General features: G+C 38.6%; 1 protein-coding gene across 1 annotated transcript in view; it reads right to left on the bottom strand.

The window, feature by feature from the left end:
• The window catches only part of LOC124803359 (formin-2-like), a 237,603-nt gene that overhangs the window by 173,729 nt on the left and 37,266 nt on the right, over positions 1-26,608 (bottom strand). The window contains exons 4-5 of the mRNA XM_047264544.1: positions 8,996-9,167; positions 1,549-1,757 (exon numbers count right to left, since the gene is read on the bottom strand). Of these exons, the coding sequence (XP_047120500.1) occupies positions 1,549-1,757; positions 8,996-9,167 (381 nt within the window). The remainder of the gene's footprint in view (positions 1-1,548; positions 1,758-8,995; positions 9,168-26,608) is intronic.

Below are 26,608 nucleotides of genomic sequence, written 5' to 3'. Positions count from 1 at the left end.
TTAGATTAAAAACACGTCCTTAATTCCAAGTCCTTCTTTTTGCCTCTGCAAAGTCACCATGGGCAGAATGTGAAGCGAATTATCTTCGATGTTCAATCAGACTCATAAAAAAAAAAAAAAAAAAAAAAAAAAAAAAAAAAAAAAAAAAAAAAAAAGGAACAGCTGGACGCGAACACGCGACTATAAGTTCAAAATGCATGACGATTACCACCAGACCCCGGGCTCACACAACCTGACAATATCTCGGAAGTAGCACTTCCTCCTAACACTTCCACGTCATACAGTGTTGCCAGATTGTGCAGATGGTTGGACTTAGAGTTGTCAGGGGCGGTCAGTTTTTTGGCCACGTTAAGTGAACGACTCGGACTTTGTCTCTGTGGCGGCCAACCGGCGGTCAGTTTTTATGTCTAAGACTGTACACAGGTGCACCTCCTCGAGGGTTGAATAAGCAGTCATTTCAGAGAGCACCAGTATGATAGTGTACTAGTGCCAGGTACATGTAGTAAGAGGCACAGAGCCCAGTTTCTATGAACTCAGACATAACCCCCTAACATACCAGCTGTTTGTGTGTTTACCTGGCCACTTGCTTTGTGTCACATTTCCTCAAAATCACATGGTGAATGTGGAGGTATAGAATAATAGAGGATATATAATCATTTCTGCTTAACATTTTTAGCATTGTAAATAGTCTGTTTTTCTCTTTTCTTTGATATAAAAGGATATGATTTATGTCACAGTAGATCTAAGCATACACATATTTCTTAAAACACTTCATTTTGAACTTGTTTCAGAATAAAGCAAAATTGGGGTCAAACCAATTTGTTTGCTTCTGTTTCTTAATCTGTTATGGCAAAGTGAAATTGTCACCAATACTTGTTAACCGATTCATTTCCATCACTGTTAAGGGCTCTGCAACATCAAAGCAGGTGCAACTTCATTTTACAATACATTACAAAAAGAGAGTCTTTGATGGCCCCTGTTGCTATGTACATAAAGGATGTATTCATCAAGCAAAGATAGGGGGGAGGGGGTAATGTCTATCAATAATGAGATAAGCAAAGACTGAAGATAAGCTCAAAGTGGAGAATAATGAAGAAGGAAATAGGCTGTTTCTTTTACAAAAGAACCATCCCAGCATTTTCCTTAAGCAATTTTGGAAAACCTCTATCTAGATGGTTGGATGAGGATTTGACCTTCCATCCTACCACGTGTGACTTCAGTGTCATGAAAGAATCTTCCTTCCTTAATAATTGGCATCCTATGAAATATTTTCAATTAAAAGTATACTGAACTTGAAGTTAATATGAAGGTAAATTGTTAAATCACTTCAAATGGACTACAAATATAAATATCAAACTACAGCTAATGCCAGAAATCTTACACATTGATCCAAAACTACTTTAGACTAAATACGAAATTTTTATTTTAACATTAATTTTAAAGAAAATTTGTCACAGACTGAAAACCTGAAAATAGCATCCAGCAGTAGCAACAATCCCCAACTTTTCTGCTATACTACAGTAATCATGATACGTTGGTGTTACTCACCTCTGCATCAGCTATAGTCTTGTTTGTTTCCATTTGTTGCCTCATACAGTCAATGAGCTCTTCAAGCTCAGTTATCCTCTGTTCTAACTCAAAGACCTTCTGTGCATGCTTCCCCCTGAGGTTGAATAAAGCTACTTCCTGATTTCGTATCAGCCTGTTTACAGTTTCATGGTGTTCTCGTTTCAGGCCAATAATCATTAACTGGTATTCTGTGACAAAGAGATGAATATTAAAGAACTTTCTAAACATAAATCACTCCCCAGAATTAAATATAATGGAAAAATACCATTTATAAGTGCTATTTCTCATTCCTCTATTTTAACAAGTTAAAAATAGATGTGCAAGTTTTTATTTTATTTATTTGAAATATTTATCCATCCATTGACAGTTAAGTACAACAGAATCAGTCATGTTAGATATATTACAAAATAATACATACAAATATAAAACATTAACAAAGTAGGATAGGAAAAGCTATGATGCATACAAATTATTAGTGCACAATTCAGTCCTAATGTTGTTAAGACTTATTACATGTGTAAATGATTCAGTGTTGTTTAACTTTTACATCTTCTGAAACCATACAAGGTACTTACAGCTAGATGTGTATTACAGGATACCACCATTCACATTATTCTAGTATGCTCAAATGTGTCCTACAGGCAGATCTATATGTTATGCATGTCAAAAATGGGCAGACAATATAACTGCCTAGTTGCAGTGGTGATGAACAATAAGCCAGTGTAAAGGTGATTTGTTGGTTAGCTTCATTTTTCATGAATCATTTGCATGATAAATCGTAATTATGTGGGATGAGTTATTTTACACTCACATCACAAATTACTTTGTACTTACTCACTACAATAATGGAAATTGTTCTACAGAAGAGAGGGAGCTGAACAGGAGAAAGTTTCTCAGTTCATTTTCAAATTTTACTTTGCTGTCTGTCAGACATTTTATATCACTATGCAAGCAACCAAAAATTTGTGCTCCAGCATTGTGCTTCCATTTTTATGCTAAAGACAACCTTGATTTTGAGTAATGAATGTCATTTTTCCTTCTGGTATTGTAATTATGTAATCATGGTTCCTTGTAGTGGTTTATTTACAACTATCTTCATGAGGAGATAAATATACTGTGAGGCAGTAGTCAGAATACCCAATTCAAACAGATGTCTACAAGATGACCATAGTTGAGCTCCACATATTATTCTTGCAGCACATTTTTGAGCAACAAAGACTGACTTACTTAAAGATGAGTTACCCTAGAACATTATTCCACATGATTCCAAAATTTGCTTTTTCCAGTTTAAATTCTCATCAATATGGACATCTAAGAATTTTGAAGTTTTCACCCTATTTATTATTTCCTCACCCACTGTTACACTTATCACTGGTGTTGTACCCCTAAATGTGTAGAGCTGGATATGGTTTGTCTTTTTAAAATTGAGGGTGTGGTCATTTGCAGAGAACCAGTCACTAATACTTTTATGAACTGTGTCTACCATTTATTCTGTTTCTGTGTGCATGCTTGAATTGATTACAAAACTAGTGTCATCTTCAAAAAGAAGTGATTCTGCCTGTTGTATGTTGGACAGAAGATACTTTACACATGTGAGGAACAATAATGGACCAAGTTTTAACCCTGGGGAACCCCATACTTGATTCCTCCCTAGTCAGAATTATGTCCGCATACTATATTGGTTGAATTACTAAGTACAACTATCTACATTCTTTCAGTTAGACATAGCCATTAGTTGGCTATTCCATCAATCCCATAAAACATCAATTTATGTAGGATAACAGTATGGTTCACACAGTCAAATGCCTTATACAGGTCACAGACAATATCAACCAACACTATTTTGTTATTTAATGCTTGTAAAATCTGGTGAATGAATATTTAAATGGTACTCTCAGTAGTGCAACCCTTCTGAAATCCAACTGTGATTTGTTGAGGATATTATGGTTGCCAACACGAGATACTGTTCTCGAACGCGTCATCACCTCAAAAATTTTGGAAAATGATATCAGTGAAGCAGGTCAGTAGTTTCTGACTTATCACCTTTCTTAAAGTGGTGTTAAACAATAGCATATTTCAGTCTCTCTGGAAAAATGCCACGAGTTGGTGATGCATTACATATTTCACATGATACAGTGGTTATTACCTGTGAACAAATCTTGAGTACTCTGTTGGAAATACCATCAAAACCAAATGAGCTTTTATTTTTGAGAGAATGTATAATTTTCTTAATTCCAGAAGTAGAAGTTGGTGCTACATTCATATGATTACATTATATGAGAGCTACTTTTCCAACGTACTGTTGTGATTTCGCTCTTTAACTGTTCGCCCCCTATCTTTCTGCTACACTTAAGAACTGATCATTAAATGCATTTGATAGTTCTGACTCACTTATAGCCCTTCCATTTTTAGATGATGTAAATTAGAAGTTACAAAGGCAGAATAGTGATATCAAACACAATGCGCTATTTTAAACTTCCACCAACAGACTGTAAAGTAGGAACTGTTAACATCTATGTGCACAGTTTCAAGGCAGGTTTTCCTTTCACTAAAGCAAAATTATGGATGCTTTATATATTCCTCAACTATTATTTTGTGGAAACAGAATAAAAGTAGTAATAAAATATTTGTTAGAATGTGCTGTTTATACAGTTATGGATAAGTAAGTTACATCATCCATAATAATAGTACTCAACATCAGCATTACATCATAAAGTAGTTCACTGCTTTGTAGATGGTCATAGCAAAGATAAAATAAGGCGAAACATTATCAACATAACAATACTATCACATAACATGACATGAATTTCAACTTATGAATAAGAGACACATCAGCAGCCTTTTCCTTTGAGTACAAATACTTAATGTCAATCTCACTTATTTTCAAATTCCTATAGCACAAAACTGTTCCAATATAGAATGCACAAGATGGAGGAGGGAGCAGGTATGTGTGGCACAGGGGAAGAAGAAACATGGAGGACAAAGGAGGGGAAGGGAGGGTGGCAGGACTGCTGTTCAAGGACAGAGTAGGGATGTGGGGCATAGGGGATGGGGGATCTGGCTGGGGCAAAGGGATAGGTGGCATACATGAGCAGGGGGGTGGGGGGGATCTGTGTCCAGTGTGGGGCACAAGGAGGGAGGGACGTGTGGGGGGGGGGGGGGGGGGGGCAGCAATGTGTGGGGACAGGGGTCAGGGACGTGGGGACAGGGGTCAGGGACGTGGGGACAGGGGTCAGGGACGTGGGGACAGGGGCGGGCTGAATCACTTTGCGGCCAAATGTTCTATTAACCTAGGGAACAGATGATTGTCACTCGGCACCAAGTCAAGACTATACAGTGGGTGAGTAATTATGTTCCACTGAAACTGTTGCAGGAGAGCAACGGTTTGTCGAGTGATGTGTGGACAAGTGTTGTCATGGAGAATGTGTACGCCCTTGCTCAACATTCCTCTTCTCTGGTTCTGAATTGCCTGTTTGAGTTTCTTCAGAGTCTCACAGTACCTGTCTGTGTTAACTGTGGTCCCAGCGATTCAGCTCTGACGACGGGGTGAAAGAAGAGGTTCATAACTTTCTGAACAGCATGGCAGTGAGCTGATATGACATGGGCATACAAAAACTGCCACAGCATCTACAAAAATGCATATACAGAAATGGTGATTACATCAAAAAGTAGCTAAATGTTCAAGCTGTAAACTGATGCAAACCACTGTAAAAATAAACATGTCTACGTACTTATAAAAAAAAAATAGGAGACCTTACTTTTGGGATTACCCTCATGCTATCGAACTCAGTTCAATAAATCATGCAAAATACTAACATGAATTCTTTACAGAAGAATGGAAAAACTTGAAGCTGATCCTCAGGGAAAACCAGTTTTTATTCTGGAGAAATGTAGGAACACACAAGGCAATACTGACCCTGTGACTTACCTTAGAAAATAGGCTGATAAAAGGCAAACCTATGTTTATAGCATTTGTAGATTTAGAGAAAGATTTTGACAATGTTGACTGGAATACTCTCTTTGAAATTCTGAAGTAAGCAGGGGTAAAACACAAGGAGCAAAAGGCTATTTACAACTTGTACAGAAACCAGACAGCAGTTATAAGAATAAGAGTCAAGGGGCATGAAATGGAGGTGGTGCTTGATAACAGAGTGAGATAGGATTGTAGCCTGTCACTGGTGTTATTCAATGTCTATATTGAGTAGACAGTAAAGGAAACCAAAGAAAAGTTTAGGGTAGGAGTTAAAGTTCAGAGAATAGAAATAAAGGCTGTGAGGTTTGCTGATGACATTGTAATTCCACCAGAGACAGTGAAGGACTTGAAAGAGTAGCTGAACAGAATGGACTGTGTCTTGAGAGGAGGATATGATATAAGATGTATACCAACAAAAGCAGAATGAGGCTAATGGAGTGTAGTCGAATTAAATCAGTTGATGCTGAGCAAATTAGATTAGAAAAAAAGACACTAAAAGTAGTGGGTTAGTTTTGCTATTTGGCAGCAAAATAACCAATAATGGTTAAAGTAGAGAGAATATAACACATCAACTGGCAAACCTTTCTGAAGAAGAGAAATTTGTTACCATCAAATATAGATTTTAGTGTCAGGATGTCTTTTCTGTAGATATTCATCTGGAGTTTTTGAAATGGAACATGGACAATAAACAGTTTAGACAGCAAGAAAACTGAATTTTTTGAAATGTGGTGCTACAGAAGAATGCCGAGAACTGGACAGGCAAATCACATCACTAGATAGAATTGGGGAGACGAGGAATTTATGGCATAACCTGACTAGAAGAAGGGATCAGTTGATAGAATATATTGTGAAACATCAAGTAAGTGATCATCAATTTAGTACTGGAATGGAGAGAGAGAGAGAGAGAGAGAGAGAGAGAGAGAGAGAGAGAGAGAGAGAGAGAGAGAGAATGTTGAGTAAATTAGGATGTATGAAAAAGTAGCTGTACATATTCACAGTTAAGTTCGCTTCCAAGTGTGTATACAAGTTAATGTGAAATATAATTTTAACTGACTTGAGAAAACATAACTTTTATATGTAATTCTTCATGCTTTCCCGGCGATCTGTTGACATCTTGGATATTCGGGAATCTAGCCGGATGTTCGCGTCATTCTCGCATGATATTTCAACAGCGTGCCTCACTGTCTTCTTCAGGTGCTACCTGAGACTGGTCCTTGGATCGATCGAGTCCAGTATTTATGCCTGGGATGTGCACATTTACCCCCTAGACTTCATGGACTCCCCAAGGCTCACAAGGATGGGATTCCACTGAAACCTATTGTCAGCAATATTGGCGCAGCAACTTACCCTACTGTGAAATACCTGGGTAAATGTGCATATCACATCCGGAACTCAGAGGATTTCCTGCAACGACTGGGCCAGCAACACATCACAGACACAGACATCATGACTAGTTTCGATGTGGTGTCTCTCTTCGCAAGTGTACCACTGAAGGAGTCACTTGAGCTTATTGAAGACAAGTTAGATGGGGCTCTCCTTGACCTATTCAGGCACATAGTGACCTCGACGTACTTCCTATATGGGGGGTCAATTTTACGAACAAACAGAAGGGGTGGCGATGGGCAGCCCTCTATCACCAGTGGTGGCCAACCTATTTATGGAAAGGTTTGAAGAGGAGGCACTCTCTTCAGCCACATATCAACCCAAGTGCGTTTTTAGGTATGTGGATGATACCTTTGTCATCTGGCCCCATGGTAGAGAGAAGTTAGATGAGTTCCTGCTACATCTGAACTCTTGCCATCCGAACATTCAGTTCACAATGGAAATGGAGAAGGATGGACTACTTCTGTTCTTGGACGTTCTGGTGAAGAGAAAGGCAGATGGCACATTTGGACACAGTGTGTACCGCAAACCTACGCACACTGACTAATACCTACAAGCCAGCAGTTGCCACCATCTGGCACAGAAGAATGGAGTGCTCAAAACACTGGTCCACAGAGCACAAACTCTGTCAGATCCTGATAGTCTGGACACAGAAATAGAACACTTACAATCGGTGTTCAGCAGGAATTGGTACTCCTCTAGAGATATCCAGAAGGCACTTCAACTGGCCAAAGGATCCAGAAGAAGAACCAGAAGAGCCAAGAAGATGGCATACCTGCCATACGCCAGATCTATCTCTGCCAAGATCAGCAGGATTCTCCAGAAATATGACATCAAGAGCATATTTTGCCCACCCACCAAAATTGGGGCTATGCTGGGGAATGTAAAAGATGACCTGGGGCTACGCAAGCCAGGTATTTACAACATACGGTGCCAGTGTGGGCTGTCATACATTGGCCAGAAAACCAGAACTGTGGACATCAAGTGTAAAGAACACCAGAGACCTACCAGACTCAGGCAGGCAACTAAATCAGCGATAGCAGAGCGTTGTCTGGAACTTGGTCATTCAATGGATTACAGTGACACCAAGATTGTGACACAGACCTCAAGATTTTGGGACAGTGTCATTAAAGAAGCCATTAAGATTAAGATCACAGACAGTCTAATCAACCGTGACTCGGGATACCAAATCAGCACTGCCTGGAATCCAGCACTTGAGCTTGTGAAAACTCAACGCAGGACACTCCAGGATTCTACAAGAAATAGAAGTGGAAACCGAGAGAACAGCCATGAGACAAGGTGTCGGACATTAGAGAGCAGATTCGACACATCCCAGATCGTGAACTCGACTTCAGAAGATGGCCAGGGCGGGCATGGAAGGCGGAGGGAACACTGGTGACCAGAGAGGGACAATGTAGCCATGTCTGGCGGGTGAGGACCTCAGACGGAACACACGACGTGGCACGGACCGATTAGGGAGTGCCCAGCACGAAACAGAAGTGGAAATCATAGTAACAGTCATGAGACAGAGCACCCAACATCTCAGATCGGGTCTGACACACCACAGATGACAACCACAACCATTGAGGATGGCCAAAACGGGCGCCGATGGCAGTCGGAACATCTATGACTGGAGGGGTCCGTTGAAGCCGAGTCTGGCAGGCTGTGACCACAGATGAAACACTCAACTCGGCATGGACCAATTAGGGAACGCCCAGCTCCTCCCAGGCATAAATACTGGACTCGATCAACCCAAGGACCATTCTCGGGTATCACCTGAAGAAGACAGCGAGGCACGCTGTTGAAATATCGTGCGAGAACGATGCAAACATCTGGCTGGATTCCCGAATATCCAAGATGATAACTTTTATACATTTTTGTAAGTGGCTTATAATGAACAAAACCAAATGTAAGAGAATGTTATGTCCTGTAGGCAGCAGTAGAAGAAGAACCAACAGATTTTTAACTGCATTGTGTGTTACAAGCATTTTAGGATTGAAAATGAATTTTATTCAGCACTGAATGTTAATTGATAGTTATTTCACACAACAGTGGTATTTATGAACTTGCCAGCTTCTGTGCAGTGAGCTCCAGGTCCAATTGTGTCAGTGTTGACAGACTCCTGTGGAACTCCAGCAGGGCTAGGAGAAGGCCAAGCTGAACTTCTCAGTTTCCCAGGGGTTGGGGTTGGGGGTGCTGCTGCTGGTGCCTCTGTGTGTGCCCAGTGATACATCAGGTCCAGCTACACAGACAAATGGAAGGCTCTTTCTTTGCACAAGTCGAAAGCATAAAAGTCACAAAATAATATATTTTATTCCATTATACTAAACACAGTTGCATGAGAAATGTATGGCATTAGCAATAATACAGTCCAGTACACAAAAAACAACACACCAAGAAAGAATTAACCAAATGGGTTGGAAATCAGTACGTGTGATGTACACATATAAATTATTACAATTTCCGAACAATTGGATTATTTAGTCAACAGAAAGAGCTTCACAAATTGAGTAAGTCAGTAATGCATTGGTCCACCTGTGGCCCTTATGCAAGCAGTTATTCAGATTGGTATTGGCTGATGGAGTTGTTGGATGCCCTCCTGATGATATCCTGCTTAATTCTACACAACTGGCACATAATATCTTCAAAATCCTGCTCCAAACTGTTCTCAATTTGGGAGAGATTCAGCGACCTTCCTGGCTGAGGTAAGATTTGGCAAACATGAGGGCAAGCAGTAGAAGCTCTCACCATGTGCAGGCAGAGATTAACTTGCTGAAATGTAAGCCCAGAATGGCTTGCCTTGAAGAACAACAAAAAAAAGGCATATAATGTCATTGATGTACCACTGTGCTGTAATGGTGCCACAGATGACAACCAGAGGGGTCCTGCTATGAAATGAAACAGCACCCAAGACACCAGTTGCATGTTAAATCATTGATGATGATGATGATAAACTCTGGGCTCTTAGTGCCTCTCTCATGATTTCACGTTCATCACATTCTGTCACCTCTAGTTAACAGCTTTCTTCTTGACATTGTGTTTGGCTGTGGTTCACCTATTCCTGCAATCATCATCATCAGATATTGACATCATTACTATTCAAATGTTGAGCAGTTCACCAATTACTCCAACTGACTGCATTGAGTCCAACTACAGTTTCTCAGATGCTGTGAGGCATCGTTACTGTCCAACTGAGTATACTGAATGAAATTCATGAAGACCTCATGTCCTGGTATTGCCATATTGCATGTTTGCTATCCTTGTCAGCTGCATAGTGAAATTGTGTTGTAGCATCACACATTCATCTGTCGGCCACCAAAGCACACAATTTTGTGTTTTCCGTCAATACTGTATAGATATCAATCTATGAGCAATTTGTACAAATCAGTGGTGCACCATTTTTTGATGGCTTTGAGAGTAGTACTACACATAAGAGGCAGAATAGAAATGTGAGAGATTATATACAACCATATCTAACACATTCAAGTGGCAGATGTGGACTGCCCACAATTTATTGGTTATGACTATAGATTAAAACTGATGAGACTACAAAAATGTAGGAAATTTTGGAAATATGACCTGGATAAATTTAAAGAACCACAGGTTGCCGAGTGTTTCAGAAGGAGCATTAGGTAACAATGGGCAACAATAGTAGAAATGATTGCAGTAGAAGATTAATGGGTAGCTTTGAGAGATGAAATAGTGAAAGCAGCAGAGTATCAAATAGGTAAAAAGATAAGGTCTAGTAGAAATCCTTGGATAATACTGGAAATGTTCAGTTTAATTGATGAAAGGAGAAAATATAAAAATGCAGCAACTGAATCTGGTGAAAGGAACACAGACATCTAAAAATTGAGTCTGGCATAAAGTGCAAAATGTCTAAGCAGGAATGGCTAGAGAACAAATGTAAGGATATAGAAGAACAAATTACTAGGAGATAGATACGACCAATAGGAAAATTAAAGAGGTCTTTGGAGAAAAGAAACAGCTGTATGAATATCAAGAGCTCAGTTGGAAAACCATTACTATCAGTTTAGTAAGTGATGGTTGATAAAAAAAATCTTTGCAGCAGAATGGAAAAACTGGCAGAAGCTGATCTCAGAGAAGATTGGTTTGGATTCTTGAGAGGTGTAAGTACATAATAGGAAATACTGACCCTAAGACTTATCTTAGAAGATAGGTTAAGGAAAGGCAAACCTACATTTAAAGCATTTGTAGACTTAGAGAATGCTTTTGACATGTTTACTACAACACACTCTTTGGAATTAAGAAGGTTGTATGCAAAAAATACAAGGAGCAAACGACCATTTACAACTTGTACAGAGACCAGATTGGAGTTATTTGAGTCAAGTGGCATGGAAGGGAGGCAGTGTTTGAGAAGGGACTGAGACAGGGTTGTAGCTATGCCTGATGTTATTCAATCTGCACACTGAGTCTGTAGTAAAGGAAATCAAAGAAAAATTTGGAGTAGGAATTAAAGTCCATGTAGTAGTATGGTTTTCTGCCTAAAGGCAGATCTCGTCATGCGTTAAGCCTCTTCCACTTTTGTCTGTCCATAGCCAGTATCTTCATTTCTGAATATTTGCCTTCTTTTATATTGTCCAGCATTTGCTTCTTTTTCCTCTCCCCCTTTTTCCCTCCACCATTCCTTCTATTCCTTCCTTCAATAAACAGTCCCTCCGCAAACAATGTCCAATGCAGTTCCATTTTCTCTTTCGGATAACTTTCAGCATGTTTCTTTCTTCTCTAACTGTTCTTAATACTTCTTCATTCCTTATTCGGTCTTCCCATTTCACTTTGACCATTCTTCTCCATATACACATCTCTAGTGCTTCCAATCTTTCATCTTCCTTCCTGAATGTCCAGGTCTCCACACCATATAGTGCAACACTCCAGATATAATATTTGGCAAGTCTTTTCCTCAGATCTTTGTTTAGTTGTCCACAAAGTAATTTCTGTTTCCTCTTGAATCCTCCTTTTGCCATTGCAATTCTTTTCCTAATATCTGTTGAGCAATACATATTATCATCCATTATTACACTTCCCAAATAATTGAAGTTATTCACTTGCTCTATTTCCTCTCCCCCTATTCTCATATGACATTTTCTTCCCTTTCCTTCAATTACCATGCTTTTTGTTTTCTTCTCGTTAATCTTAATTCCATTTTCTTCTAATTTGTGTTTAGCTCATCTAACATTGCACTCTCTGCCATCACAATCATGTCGTCTGGAAATCTTATACACTCCACTCTCCGAACCCCCCTATACAAGCTCCTCTCCTTCCATCAAAGCTTTCAGTAATAATTTCCTCCAGATATATATTGAATGGTGTTGGTGATAAACAACAACCTTACACCTCTTCCCAGTTCTATTTCTTCACTCATCACACCACCTATTCTTACTCTTGCTCTCTGGTTCAAATACAAATTTCTGATTTGCCATCTATCCCTCCAGTCAACTCCATGTTTCCTTACGATTTCCATCTGTTTGTTCCATGTGACAAAGTCAAAAGCCTTTTCAAGATCAATGAACACAACATACACCTTCCTTTTCTTCTCCATGTACCTCTCCCATATCACTCTCAGTAGTCCAATGGCATCTCTAGTTTTCACTCTTCGCCTGAAACCAAATTGTTCATCTCCTATTATGCAATTCATCTTTCCATATAGCCTTCTGTTGAGCATCCTCAGCAACACTGTCTGCATGCGATATCAGGCTCACTGTTCTATGTTCTTCTCACTTTTTGCTGTTTTTTTTTCTTTTCTATAGGTTTTAAGATACTTTCTGTAAAGTCCTTTGGCCATTTTCCTGTCACGTATATTTGATTACACAATCCAATCAACTCCCTTTAGCCTTCTTTCTCCAACGACTAACAGTTCCACAGGAATCTCGTCAATTCCCATTGCCTTCATAGATTCTTCAATCTCACTAGTTAGTATTGCAGTTCCTTTGTTATCATCTGCAACTTTATGTTCTTCTTCTTATATCCCAAGGTCTTCTTCACTTGGTCAGCTGTCTGCAACATATAGCCACTCTATAGTGGAAAAGAAATAAAAAGTTTGAGTTTTTGCCAGTGATATTGTAATTCTGTCAGAGATGGCAAATGACTTGAAAAAGCAGTTTAACAGAATGGAGTGTGTCTTGAAAGGGGAATTTTAAGACAATCAACAAAAGCAAAACAAGGCTAATGGATAAAATCAAATTATATTAGGCAATGCTGAGGCAATTATATTTGGAAACAAGACACTGTAAGTAGTGGATGAGTTTTGTTGTTTGGCTGCTACAATAACTGATGGTGGCTGAAGAAAACAGGATATAAAATTTAGACTGACAATGGCAAGAAAAGTGCTTTTGCAGAAAAGAAGTTTGTTAACATCAAATATAGATTTTAATGTTAGGAAGTATCTTCTGAAGGTATGTCACCATGGATGGAAGTGAAACATGAATGATAAATAACACAGGCCAACTTAAATTTTTTTTGAAAAACTTTATTTTACTTTGATAGCTGTTCTTTATAGATTTTTATGAGCTGAATCCAAATCTAGCCTTAGTTTTTTGTATCACTCATAGTTTTCGAGCAATATGCTTTTTATTATTTAAATCCTATGGTATATGGTAAATGGGGAAATTAATGAAATACTTTGTTACAACATAAGCATGGTTTGTATTTACAGTAAGCTACTTAAAACAATGATGTGTGTTAATAGAGGTTTAACTTGTCAGCTGGAATTAGTTTGTATTTTCTTTCTCTTTTTTCTTCGAACCTTCTTGTTTGGCTTTTTCTACGATGAGTCGCTTGTTGAACTTCTCGGAGGGAGAACAAAAGATGGCTACAGTAAGCAGATTCAAAATGGTAAAGGTTGCATTAGTTATTTGGAGATGATGAGGCTTGCACAGGACACAGTAGCATCAAACTAATCTTCAGACTGGAGATAACAATGTCAACATCATGTGATCTACCGATTTATTATAACAACTATTATCAGAAACTCTCAAGGCACATTTCCTGACAGCCAACATTTTGTATGATTATTGTCTGTACTAATTATCTGATGTAAAATGCACCATCCATCTCATCAACCACTTACATGCAGTTCTTGTGAAAGGCTCTCTGTATCTGTGGATGCAACATAACTACATGCCAACAGCTTCCATGCACATGGCCTTATAAGTATCAAGCTATATAACAAAATTTAATTTAGAGTAGTGATTTTATTCCATTTTATATTACTGTATGGCAACACACAGTTGTAAAACAATCAATTTTTGTACTACTTCTGTGGTTTATTATTATTTCTTTCATTTCTCAGATGTTATGTCTGGTTAAAAATGGAAAGTGACACGGACCTTGATCAACCGTGACTTCCTTTTAATGGTACAGTATTTGTTACATTGCATTTAGGAACTTTCGGGTAATTGAACATGTATCAATAATTACAGATTTCTGTAGTTGTATATATACGTTTCGATGTAGCTGTATTGCATTGATGTACTGGTGGATATTGTGTGGTATGACTCTTGTAGTTGATAGTATAATTCGTATAATTTCAACATTACACTGATGCCACATGTCCTTGACTTTCTCAGCCAGTTGGATGTATTTTTCAATTTTTTCTCCTGTTTTCTTCTGTATATTTGTTGTATTGGGTATGGATATTTCGATTAGTTGTGTTAATTTCTTCTTTTTATTGGTGAGTATGATGTCAGGTTTGTTATGTGGTGTTGTTTTATCTGTTATAATGGTTCTGTTCCAGTATAAATTGTATTCATCATTCTCCAGTACATTTTGTGGTGCATACTTGTATGTGGGAATGTGTTGTTTTATTAGTTTATTTTGTAAGGCAAGCTACATTGTCATGTCTTCTGGGGTATTCTGTGTTTGCTAGTATTGTACATCCAATTGTGATGTGATCTACTGTTTCTATTTGTTGTTTGCAAAGTCTGCATTTATCTGTTGTGGTATTGGGATCTTTAATAATATGCTTGCTGTAATATCTGGTGTTTATTGTTTGATCCTGTATTGCAATCATGAATCCTTCTGTCTCACTGTATATATTGCCTCTTCTTAGCCATGTGTTGGATGCGTCTTGATCGATGTGTGGCTGTGTTAGATGATACGGGTGCTTGCCATGTAGTGTTTTCTTTTTCCAATTTACTTTCTTTGTATCTGTTGATGTTATGTGATCTAAAGGGTTGTAGAGGTGGTTATGAAATTGTAGTGGTGTAGCCGATGTATTTATGTGGGTGATTGCTTTGTGTATTTTGCTAGTTTCTGCTCGTTCTAGAAAGAATTTTCTTAAATTGTCTACCTGTCCATAATGTAGGTTTTTTATGTCGATAAATCCCCTTCCTCCTTCCTTTCTGCTTAATGTGAATCTTTCTGTTGCTGAATGTATGTGATGTATTCTATATTTGTGGCATTGTGATCGTGTAAGTGTATTGAGTGCTTCTAGGTCTGTGTTACTCCATTTCACTACTCCAAATGAGTAGGTCAATATTGGTATAGCATAGGTATTTATAGCTTTTGTCTTGTTTCTTGCTGTCAATTCTGTTTTCAGTATTTTTGTTAGTCTTTGTCTATATTTTTCTTTTAGCTCTTCCTTAATATTTCTATCATCTATTCCTATTTTTTGTCTGTATCCTAGATATTTATAGGCATCTGTTTTTTCCATCGCTTCTATGCAGTCGCTGTGGTTATCCAATATGTAATCTTCTTGTTTAGTGTGTTTTCCCTTGACTATGCTATTTTTCTTACATTTGTCTGTCCCAAAAGCCATATTTATATCATTGCTAAATACTTCTGTTATCTTTAGTAATTAGTTGAGTTGTTGATTTGTTGCTGCCAGTAGTTTTAGATCATCCATGTATAGCAAATGTGTGATTTTGTGTGGGTATGTTCCAGTAATATTGTAACCATAATTTGTATTATTTAGCATGTTGGATAGTGGGTTCAGAGCAAGGCAGAACCAGAAAGGACTTAATGAGTCTCCTTGGTATATTCCACGTTTAATCTGTATTGGCTGTGATGTGATATTATTTGAATTTGTTTGGATATTAAGTGTGGTTTTCCAGTTTCTCATTACTATGTTTAGGAACTGTATCAATTTAGGATCTACTTTATATATTTCCAATATTTGTAGTAACCATGAGTGGGGTACACTATCAAAAGCTTTTTGGTAATCGATGTATGCGTAGTGTAGCGACCTTTGTTTAGTTTTAGCTTGATATGTCACCTCTGCATCTATTATCAGTTGCTCTTTACATCCTCGTGCTCCTTTGCAACAGCCTTTTTGTTCTTCATTTATAATTTTGTTCTGCGTTGTATGTGTCACTAGTTTCTGTTTAATGACTGAAGTTAATATTTTGTATATTGTTGGTAGGCATGTTATGGGGCGATATTTAGCTGGGTTCGCTGTGTCTGCTTGATCTTTAGGTTTCAGATAAGTTATTCCATGTGTAAGTGTATCAGGGAATGTGTATGGGTCTGCAATGTAACTGTTAAATAATTTAGTTAGATGTGAATGTGTTGAGGTGAACTTCTTTAACCAGAAATTTGCTATTTTATCATTTCCAGGGGCTTTCCAATTGTGAGTAGAATTAATTGCTTGGGTGACTTCATGTTGCAAAATTGTCACTTCAGGCATTTGTGGTATCATCTTGTATGTGTCTGTTTCTGCTTGTATCCACCATGCATGCCTGTTATGTTGTACCGGGTTTGACCATATGTTGCTCCAGAAGTGTTCCATGTCTGTTATGTTTGGTGGATTGTTTATTTTAATGTGTGTGTTATCTATTGTCTGGTAAAATTTCTTTTCGTTTGTGTTGAATGTTTGGTTTTGTTTCCTTCTATTTTCACTTTTTTTGTATCTTCTGAGTCGTTTGGCTAATGCTTGTAATTTCTGCTTCTTTTCGTCTAATTGCTCTGTCGCTTCTTGTTGTGAGATTTTACCTAACCTTTTCGTTTTTTTTCTGAGATTTCATTTCTTATAAATTGTGTTAGCTGTCCGATGTCTTTTCTCAGTTTTTCTATTTTGATCTGTAGCCTGTGTTGCCATGCTGGTTTTGTGGGTTTCTTCTGTGTGTTGGTTGGTTCTGATCTCTGCCTAGTGTGTATATTTAGTGTAGTGAGTCCTCCTATATAAACCAGTAGTTGTAACTCTTCCATAGTTGTATTTTCATTTATTTTGTTGTGTATGACTGTGTTGATAGTTTTTATTGTTGTTTCGACTTGTGGGTTATTTGGTGGTCTATGCAAGAATGGTCTAATGTCTGTATTTGTGTCTTTGTATTCTATATATGTTAGCTGAAATTTTTCTTCTATATCTAACATCTGTGTCACTTCGTGTTCTATTTGTGCTTGTTCTGGTGGCTGTATTAAGATTTCGTTTTCCTCTGATTGTTTAATTGGTGCATGTTGTTCTTTGTTTGTTTGCTCTGGGATGTTTGAGTCCATTACTGTATTTTCTTCTTCTTCTGATTGCACATTATTTTGTTCCAGTATTTGTTGTACTTGATGTTTGATGTTTTCTAATTCTGACTGGGGTATCCTGTTATTTTTTATTATTCCATGGATCTGATCAGCTAGTCGTTGTTCTGTTAAAAATTTTAATTCTGGGTATCTGGTAATAAATGTTGTGTATACTTGTGACCTGTATCCAGTTGTGTTGGTTCCTAGGTTTGTTGCTTGGTAATAACAGAACATGAGGTGTCGATTAACTTCATCTGACCATCTCATCCTCTGTCTTTGTTTTCCTTCTAGGGTGGTTGCAGGAAGCATATCCTGCAAAACACCTCTATTTGGATTTAAATCATTTTCCAGTTGGCTAGCAGTGTCGTTACCATTGTGGGCGGGCATAGGGTTCAAGAGTCGTCCCCGACCATGACGGCACTTGTCCGAGGCTTCATTAGTTCTGTCCTGAACCAACTAATCACACTAAAAGGTGGGTTAGCCCTATTAGAGGTTTGTTCTTTTCGTCGCCTTTTACGACTGGCAGAACATACCAGAGGCCTATTCTTTTCCCGGGCCTCCACGGGAATAATAATAATAATAATAATAATAATAATAAAATTATTATTATTATTATTATTATAATTATTATTATTATTATAATATTCACCGGTACGGAGAGAGCCCTAGCATGTCACCTGGTTATGTTGCATACCTGAGTCTTCACAGAGCTTGTAAGTTAATGATGTAACTGTTTCAGATCCACAATTCATTTAGAACTATCACTGTTATGTTTTATTTTGCATTCATGCAGTATATTTCCTATTTATCTTGATATTGTGTAAATCATATGAAACTATGTTAACATATGATGATTTTTGAAATATTGTAATATCTGAAATTCACAATTATAATTTGAATTCTGTAAATTGTGCAGTTATTTATCTATTTTCTTCACTTTCTTGATATGACAACGACAGTATTACATTCCGTGTAATGACGAAAGTTTTTTCACAAATGAATTGCAGTTTTGAGGTTACTAGGCGACATCACGTGAGCTTCGGAAAGAGTAGCAGCCATTTTTCACCAACATCAAGTGTTATAAAAGACCCCTGAACTATTTGCTCTTCACACAATGGACAACAACTAATAATTTTCAATTACCCTTGACAAGTTTTTCTCCAATATTAATTTATCTGTCATCGGGCAGCACACTGTGTTTAAGAAACAAATCTGTATTACCAAAACCTTGGAGTGACAACTGACTACTCAATACCTGACAAGTGTAGTGTGTCTAATATGTCATGTTCTTTGTTGAATCCTGTTCTGCTTTGTTCAGTTCACCTTATTGACCAGTAATTCCATCAATGTGCTATTTTAGTGGTGTCTGACACATTAGAACCCCACTCCCCTCTAGCAAGATTAAAATTCTCTGGAGACGGCACTGATTTTGTGTTGCACAAAACCAATGTATCTTGTTTTCATAGCTGTGCACAGTAAAGTGGAATTTGTTACACTGTTATTTTGTGTATTACTTTATATGAAGGAGACAGTGTCACTATTTAATTGATGACTCTGAGGAAATTGTGCTCTCATGAATATATTATCTACTTTGATTCACATAGGTACATACCACCATGACTACTATGGATAATCTACCACACACGATCGATGGTGATATCCACAACGTTAAAAATGAGTTCAAGGCTTACAACACCTGTCTCCTGTACTTCAACCACCAAATTCTATGACATGAACATATCCATCTCTGAACATTATGGCTTCAGCCACACTGGTTCTGACATCAGAAATAGTGAAGCAAACGCAGAACACTGTTCTGCACAGCCACATATCTGTGCTGTGTGACATCTCATCCAGAGTGATCATGAATATGGTTCTTCCACCCGCACTGTTACCACCTGTGAGAGCAACAGACTTTCCACTCATTGGCTCTCTTGGTCCTGCCACATCATGTATGCAAATTTAAGCCCCACCATTTATGCCCAATCAACTAGGAATCTGGTTTGCAATAATGGAGAACATTTTCACACAATAGAAAATCAGTGACAATTTTGAACAGTTCACCTTATTGACCAGTAATTCCATCAATGTGCTATTTTAGTGGTGTCTGACACATTAGAACCCCACTCCCCTCTAGCAAGATTAAAATTCTCTGGAGACGGCACTGATTTTGTGTTGCACAAAACCAATGTATCAAGACCAAATCCTGTACCATGAAAAGCATAGTAACAAAACACACTATGAAACCTGGTGATAAATTCATGGAATGATAGATGCCAGTATCATTTCAGATGTTTTGCTATTATACAATCTGACAACAACAATTGCTACCCTATGTGAGGTTAATCTTAATAGCTCACGAAGGAAATCCATTATGCAGGTTGCCAATATATTGCACATCTTCTCAATTTGCACACCACAGTGGCCACAGCAACAACTCCCTTTCATTCTGAAGACAGCCAAACCATACCAGACCAGCCTGAAGTACCACTGTTTCACTGTGAGCTCTCCTCCACCTGCAGATCACCAAGCTTTCCTGAGGACCTACAAAGTCATTGCACAATCATTGAAAGACAGACTGAACAGTTGGAAACACTGCAACTGTGGACCACTACAGCTAAGAGCATTTGCATCCCTCATACCCCCCATCCCTATCACACAGTCTCAAGACCATTCAGGCAAACATTTGCTGGTTCCACAGACATTTTAGTCACCTGGCTACAAAGTGCAAGAACCACGCTTGCACCCCAACACCAAACACCAATCTTATTCAGGTGTAATGCAGAACATCATTCACCTACAGCACATACCGTTTGAGAACAGTCAGCACCCAAAGTCAAAAAGGTATTTTACGACTGTTCATTGTACTGTTTGTTGTGACAACTTTGATGCTGCCAACTACCAAATGACTACACAAGACTGCAAAACCAAGTTAGTTTGTCACTGGCTACATACAGGCTTCATGTTTTTAATCAACACAGAATGCCATGCTCTACCCAGACTCAAAACACAGTATGGTCCCTTTAATGACAGTTAATGATTCTGTCATATGCACATACAGTCACAAGACTTTGGATTTGGTCATCACTCTCACCAAGAATGCCAAATGGACTGTCATGTTAATAAAGATTGCTCAACCTATTTTTGGCACTGATTTCCTCACACATGCATGTCACTTTAATTTTGTATCAGAGTGGATAGTGTAAATGCTACCATATAGAATGACAATGATCATTACTGGGAGTCCTAACACCAGAACTTAAAGTTAGACTTCCATTCCATGGAAGAAGAGTACCCAGTAATCAGGCATAAAATGACCAACTTATGTAAGAAGAACATGGTAACATAGCATTGAAAACATAAGGCGAACTCCAAGTGGCCATGAAAACACTGGAAGAGCTTATAATACCTACACAATGCAACTGTGATCTGGCACAGCAGTGTCCATGGATAAGCACCCAGTGAAGCCACAGAGTGTGATCCCACACCCTGTGGCGCATCATACCCATACCAACCCTACCTGTTTCATCATGTGCAAGTCAGATCATGCTGTATCGGCTATCACTAACTTCGACGGAGATGGGCAGGCACTGGCAAGCAGATGGGGCGGAGCAGGGTAGGGCAGGTGGTGGCAAGCAGACAGATGTGTTTTTTCTACAATATTGTTTTTCAAACTTTCGGGTCCTCGGCTCTCTCCCATTGTATATAAGCAAGGGGCAGTTTCTGTTGTACAATATTTGTTCAAAAATTCCAGAACTGTGACCACAAAATTTTTCTATATTACCTTTTACTTATTGTGCATGGTCTCCGAAATATTCTTCTCCACAACTGATATGCCATTCCCAACACTGTTTCCACTTTTGTAAGCAGTCTTGGCATGCCTTTTGTTGGGTTGTGTGAAGTGCCGTCTGCGAATTTTCTTTTATTTCATCTATCTATGTAGATCTTCATCCTTTCAATGGAGTTTTCAACTTTGGAAATAAAAACATGTCCACAGCGTCCTGGTCTGGAGAGTATGGAAGATAAGGCAGCACAGTCATTTCATTTTTTGTGCATTAGTCACACACCAACAGGAATCAATGTGAAGGTGTGTTATCATGATGCAAAAACCATGAATTGTCTTATCACATTTCAGGTTGTTTCCTTGTCAGATTTTCTCACAAGCATCACAACACATACCAAAATTGTGAACATACTGGAATTTTTTGAACAGACCTTGTAATAAAGCCATGTAAAAAATTAAGAAACAGTGCTATCTTTAGTAATTGCTAACTTAATCAAGTTTTAATATTATTACATCTTATTCTTGCAAAAAACCAGTGGGAATGATGAGGCTGTACCTTCTTCGTCAGATCTTAAATCTTTGGACAAGACTTGATGATGTGACTTAACTGTTCTTCCACATTCACTCATGATCCGTTTATCATGTTGTTGACTGCCAGTACTGAAAAACCAACCTCACACAGTTGGGAACGCAATTAGAACTCTTGAGATCTTTTCACCTACTAGCAAATTATCCTGCATCACCAAGTACAAAACTCAAGCAGTTTTGACAAAACCAATCGCGATTTCAATGTGGAGTCTGTAGAAATATTAATAAATTGCTCTTGTTCTTCAATGGTAAGTGTTGATGTAAACTCTGTAATGAAGTGACCTTGTATTTATCTACTAGATCCAGAAAGTACTTCAGAAATTTAGCATTGAGCCCAGTTCAATGATCCTCAAGCACAGACTTCAATTATTCACTCAACTGAATCATTGTCTTTTTCAAGTCAACAATCTTTGACTTGTTTGTTGTTGCCCATCATGAATTCCTCTCATGTGCCAATCTCTTCGTCACAGAGTAGCACTTGCAACCTATGTCCTCAATTATTTGCTGGATGTGTTCCAATCTGTCCTCCACAGTTTTTACCCTCTACAGCTCCCTCTAGTACCATGGAAGTTATTCCCTGATGTCTTAACATATGTCCTATCACCCTATCCCTTCTTGTCAGAGTATTCCATATGTTCCTTTCGTCTCCAATTCTGCACAGAACTTCCTCATTCTCTACCATAATTTTCAACATTTGTCTGTAGCACCACATCTCAAATGCTTTGATTCTCTTCTGTTCCAGTTTCCCCACATTCCATATTTCAGTACCAAATATGCTGTGCTCCAAAACTACATTCAGAGAAATTTCTTCCTCAAATTAAGGCCTGTGTTTGATGCTAGTATACTTATGTTGGTCAGGAATGCCCTTTTTGCCAGTGCTGGACTGTTTCTGATGGTGTTCTTGCTCAGTCTGTCATTTGTTATTTAGCTGCCATGCTAGCAGAATTCCTTAACTCCATCTACTTCATGACCATCAATCCTGATGTTAAGTTTCTCACTGTCCTCATTTCTGCTGCTTCTCATTACTTTTGTGTTTCTTTGATTTACTCTCAATACATATCTGTACTCATTAGACTGTTCAGTCCAATCAGCAGATCTGTAATTCTTCAATTTCACTGAGAATAGCATCATTGTCAGCAAATCTTAGCATTGATATGCTTTTACCTTTAATATCAGTTCCACTCCTGAACCTTTCTTTTATTTCCATCATTGCTTCTGTGATATATATGAGGGTCATTCAATAAGCAATGCCCTACATTCTTTTAAAAAGCCATTAATATACACAGACAAACCACCTTGTTGGTGCTTCACATTTGATGTCTGTTCTGTGTGCCGGTGAGGTTTCGTACAGTTCTGGCAGATGGCAGAGCATCAAAATGGCATCTACATATGACTCATTACAAGCAGCATGCCATATTGAATTCTCGTGTGCAGAAAAAGAAACTGTCGTGAACATCCATAAATGTTTGTGTGCAGTGTACGGTGATGCTGTAGTTGATAGGAGTACAGTTGAGCTATGGGTAAAGAAAGTTACAGCGTCAGGAAATGCAGAAACAGAGCTCCATGATCAGCAACACTCAGGATGTCCTGTCACAGCCACTGCTCCAGACATGCTGAATTGTGTGGATGTCCTTATTTATCCTGACCGGTGCATCAGAACTTGACAATTGGCTCTACAGTTGTCAGTCAGCATTGGAAGTGTATCTGCAATGATTGAGGTTCTCAGATATTCAAAGAGGTGCTCACAATGGGATCCATGAATGCTCACAGCAGATCACAAGATTCAAAGAAAGGCCATTTCATCTGAATTGTTGGAGCATTCTGGGACCAATGGAGAAGCCTTTCCATCACAGATTGCTATGGGGAACGAAATTTGGTTGCACCAGTTTGTGCCATAAACAAAAAGGCAGTCCATGTAGTGGTGGTATCCTCATTCTCCACGAAAGAAGAATAGGGATGGTGACAGTCTTCTGTGACTGTATTGGCGTCATTCTTGCGGATGTGATGCCAAGAGGGTCAACCATCAATTCAGAGGCATATGTGAAGACTCTGAATAAACTCAAGAACCATTTCAGGCATGTTTGATCGGACAAGAATCTAGCAGAAATCTTGCTCCAACATGATAAATGCATGGGCACACACAAATCCGAGAACCCAGCAAGACACCACCAAATTGGGTGGACATCATTGCCTCATCCACCCTATAGTCCAAACCTGGCACCCTCTGACTTCCATCTCTTTGGGCCACTTGAAGATTCTCTACATGGAACACACTTTGAAGACAATGAGTGTGTCAGTCATGCAGCAAAAACATAGCTACACCTACAGGACAAGAGCTTTTACCAGCACGGAATACATGGTCTTCCACAACATTGGTGTAGGGCCATAGACTGTGATGGAGACAACGAGCATTGACAAGATATGTTGATGTATATTGTCACCAAATCCTGACTCTTAACAATGAATATGTTCTGAGAAAAAGAATATGGGGTATTACTTATTAAACAACTCTCATATATTGAACATAGGGGTGAAAGACTGCATCTCTTTCTTACACCCTTTTTAATCTGAGTTCTTGGTCTTCTACTTTTATTACTCCCTGTTGGCTCTTACACATCTTATATTACCCATCTCATTCTATAGCTTACCCCAATTTTCCTCAGAATTTTTAGCATCTTGTACCATTTGATGATGTCTGTCACTTTTTCCAAGTGTGTGTATTTTTCTTTAGTCTTGCTTCCATTATCAGCCACAATGTCAGAACTTCCTCTCCCATGCCTTTATCTTTACTTAAGTCAAACTGATCATCATCTAACAGATCCTCAATTTCCTTTTCCATTCTTCTGTATATTACTCTTGTCAGTAACTTGGATGCATGAGCTGTTAAGCTGATTGTCTGACAATTCTCACACTTGTTATCTCTTGCAGTCTTTGGCATTGTGTGGATGATATTTTCCCAAAGTTGGATGGGTATCACCAGACTCTCATTCCACACACCAATATGAATCTTCATTTTGTTGCCACTTCCACCAATGGTTTTAAAAATCCTGGTGGAATATTGTCTATCCCTTCTGCCTTTTCTGATCTTAAGTCTTCCAATGCTCTTTTAAATTCTGATTCTAATACTGGATCCCCTATCTTTTCCATACTGACTCCTGTCTCTTCTTCAATAACACCAGACAAATATTCTGTCTCATACATTCATTGTACTCTCTAAATCTATCCAAACTCTCGTATGCATTTAACAGTGGAATTTCTACTGCACTCTTGATATTACCACACTCACTTAATTTCACCAAAAGTTATTTTGACTGCTCTGTTTGCTGAGCCAGTCATTCCAACAATTATTTCTTTTTACATTTCTTCACATTCTTCATTCTTCATGCAGCCATTTCGTCTTAGCTTCCCCACACTTCTTATTTCATTTCTAAGTGACTTATTCCTGTATTTCTGAATCCATCTTGACATTTTTGAACTTCCTTCTTTGTTTTTCTTTCCAATTTCTGTGACTGCCCTTTTTGCAGATGTCCATTCCTCTTCAACTGAACTGCTTACTGAGCTATTCCTTATTGCAGTATCAGCAAAAATGGCTCTGAGCACTATGGGACTCAACTGCTGAGGTCATTAGTCCCCTAGAACTTAGAACTAGTTAAACCTAACTAACCTAAGGACATCACAAACATCCATGCCCGAGGCAGGATTCGAACCTGCGACCGTAGCGGTCTTGCGGTTCCAGACTGCAGCGCCTTTAACCGCACGGCCACTTCGGCCGGCGCAGTATCAGCACCCTTAGAGAACTTCATGCATCACTCTTCATGGGTTAGAACTTCCACATCACACTTCTTTGTGTATCCATTCCTCCTGTCTAATCTCTAACTTCAGCCTATTCTTCATCACTGCTAAACTGTGATCTGCTCCTGGGTATACCTTACAATCCAGTATCTGATTTCGAAAGCCCTGTGACCATGATGTAATGTAACTGAAATATTTCTGTATCATCTTGCCTTTTCCAAGTATATCCCCAACTCTTGTGATTCTTGAACAGAATATTCACTATTACTAGCTGAAATTGATTACAGAATTCAATTAGTCTTTCTCTCCTCTAATTTCTTGTCCCAAGCCCATCTTCTCCTGCTACCTTTTCTTCGACTCCTTCCCCTACAACTGCATTCCAGTCCCCTATGACTATTATATTTTCATCCGCCTTTATGTACTGTATTGCCCTTTCAATAACTTCACATACTTTCTCTATCTCTTTATCTTCAGCTTGCAACATTGGCATGTATACCCGAACTACCGTTATCAGTGTTGGTTTTCTGTCAATTCTGATAAGAACAACCCTATCACTGAACTGTTCACAGTAACACACTCTCTGCCCTACCTTTATATCCATAATGAATGCTATTCTTTTTATACCATTTTCTGCTGCTGTTGGTATTACCATATACTAATCTGACCAGAAATCCTTGTCATCTTACCATTTCACTTCACTGACCCCTACAGTATCTAAACTGAGCCTTTCAATTTCCCTTTTCAGTTTTTCTAGCTTCCCTACCACATTCAAATTTCTGACATTCCATGCCCCAACTTGTAGGAAGTTATCTTTTGTCGGTTATTCAATTTTTCCTCATAGTTATCTCTCCCTTGCCAGTCCCTTCCCAGAGATTCGAATGAGGGACTGTTCCTGAATCGTTTTCCCAATGGAGAGGTCATCATGGCCACATGTCCTGCGGACACACATTATGTGTCTAATTTAGTAGTTTCCATTACCTTATGCATCCTCATGCTGTTTGATCACTACTGATTCTTTCACCTGAAGGGACAGTTTCCCTCCCCAAGGGCAA

This window comes from Schistocerca piceifrons, chromosome 6, assembly GCF_021461385.2.
Source record: "Schistocerca piceifrons isolate TAMUIC-IGC-003096 chromosome 6, iqSchPice1.1, whole genome shotgun sequence".
In the NCBI taxonomy this organism is placed as follows: Eukaryota; Metazoa; Arthropoda; class Insecta; order Orthoptera; family Acrididae; genus Schistocerca; species Schistocerca piceifrons.
Note: the sequence above shows the minus strand (reverse complement) of the source record. Positions and strands in the feature narration are given on the sequence as shown.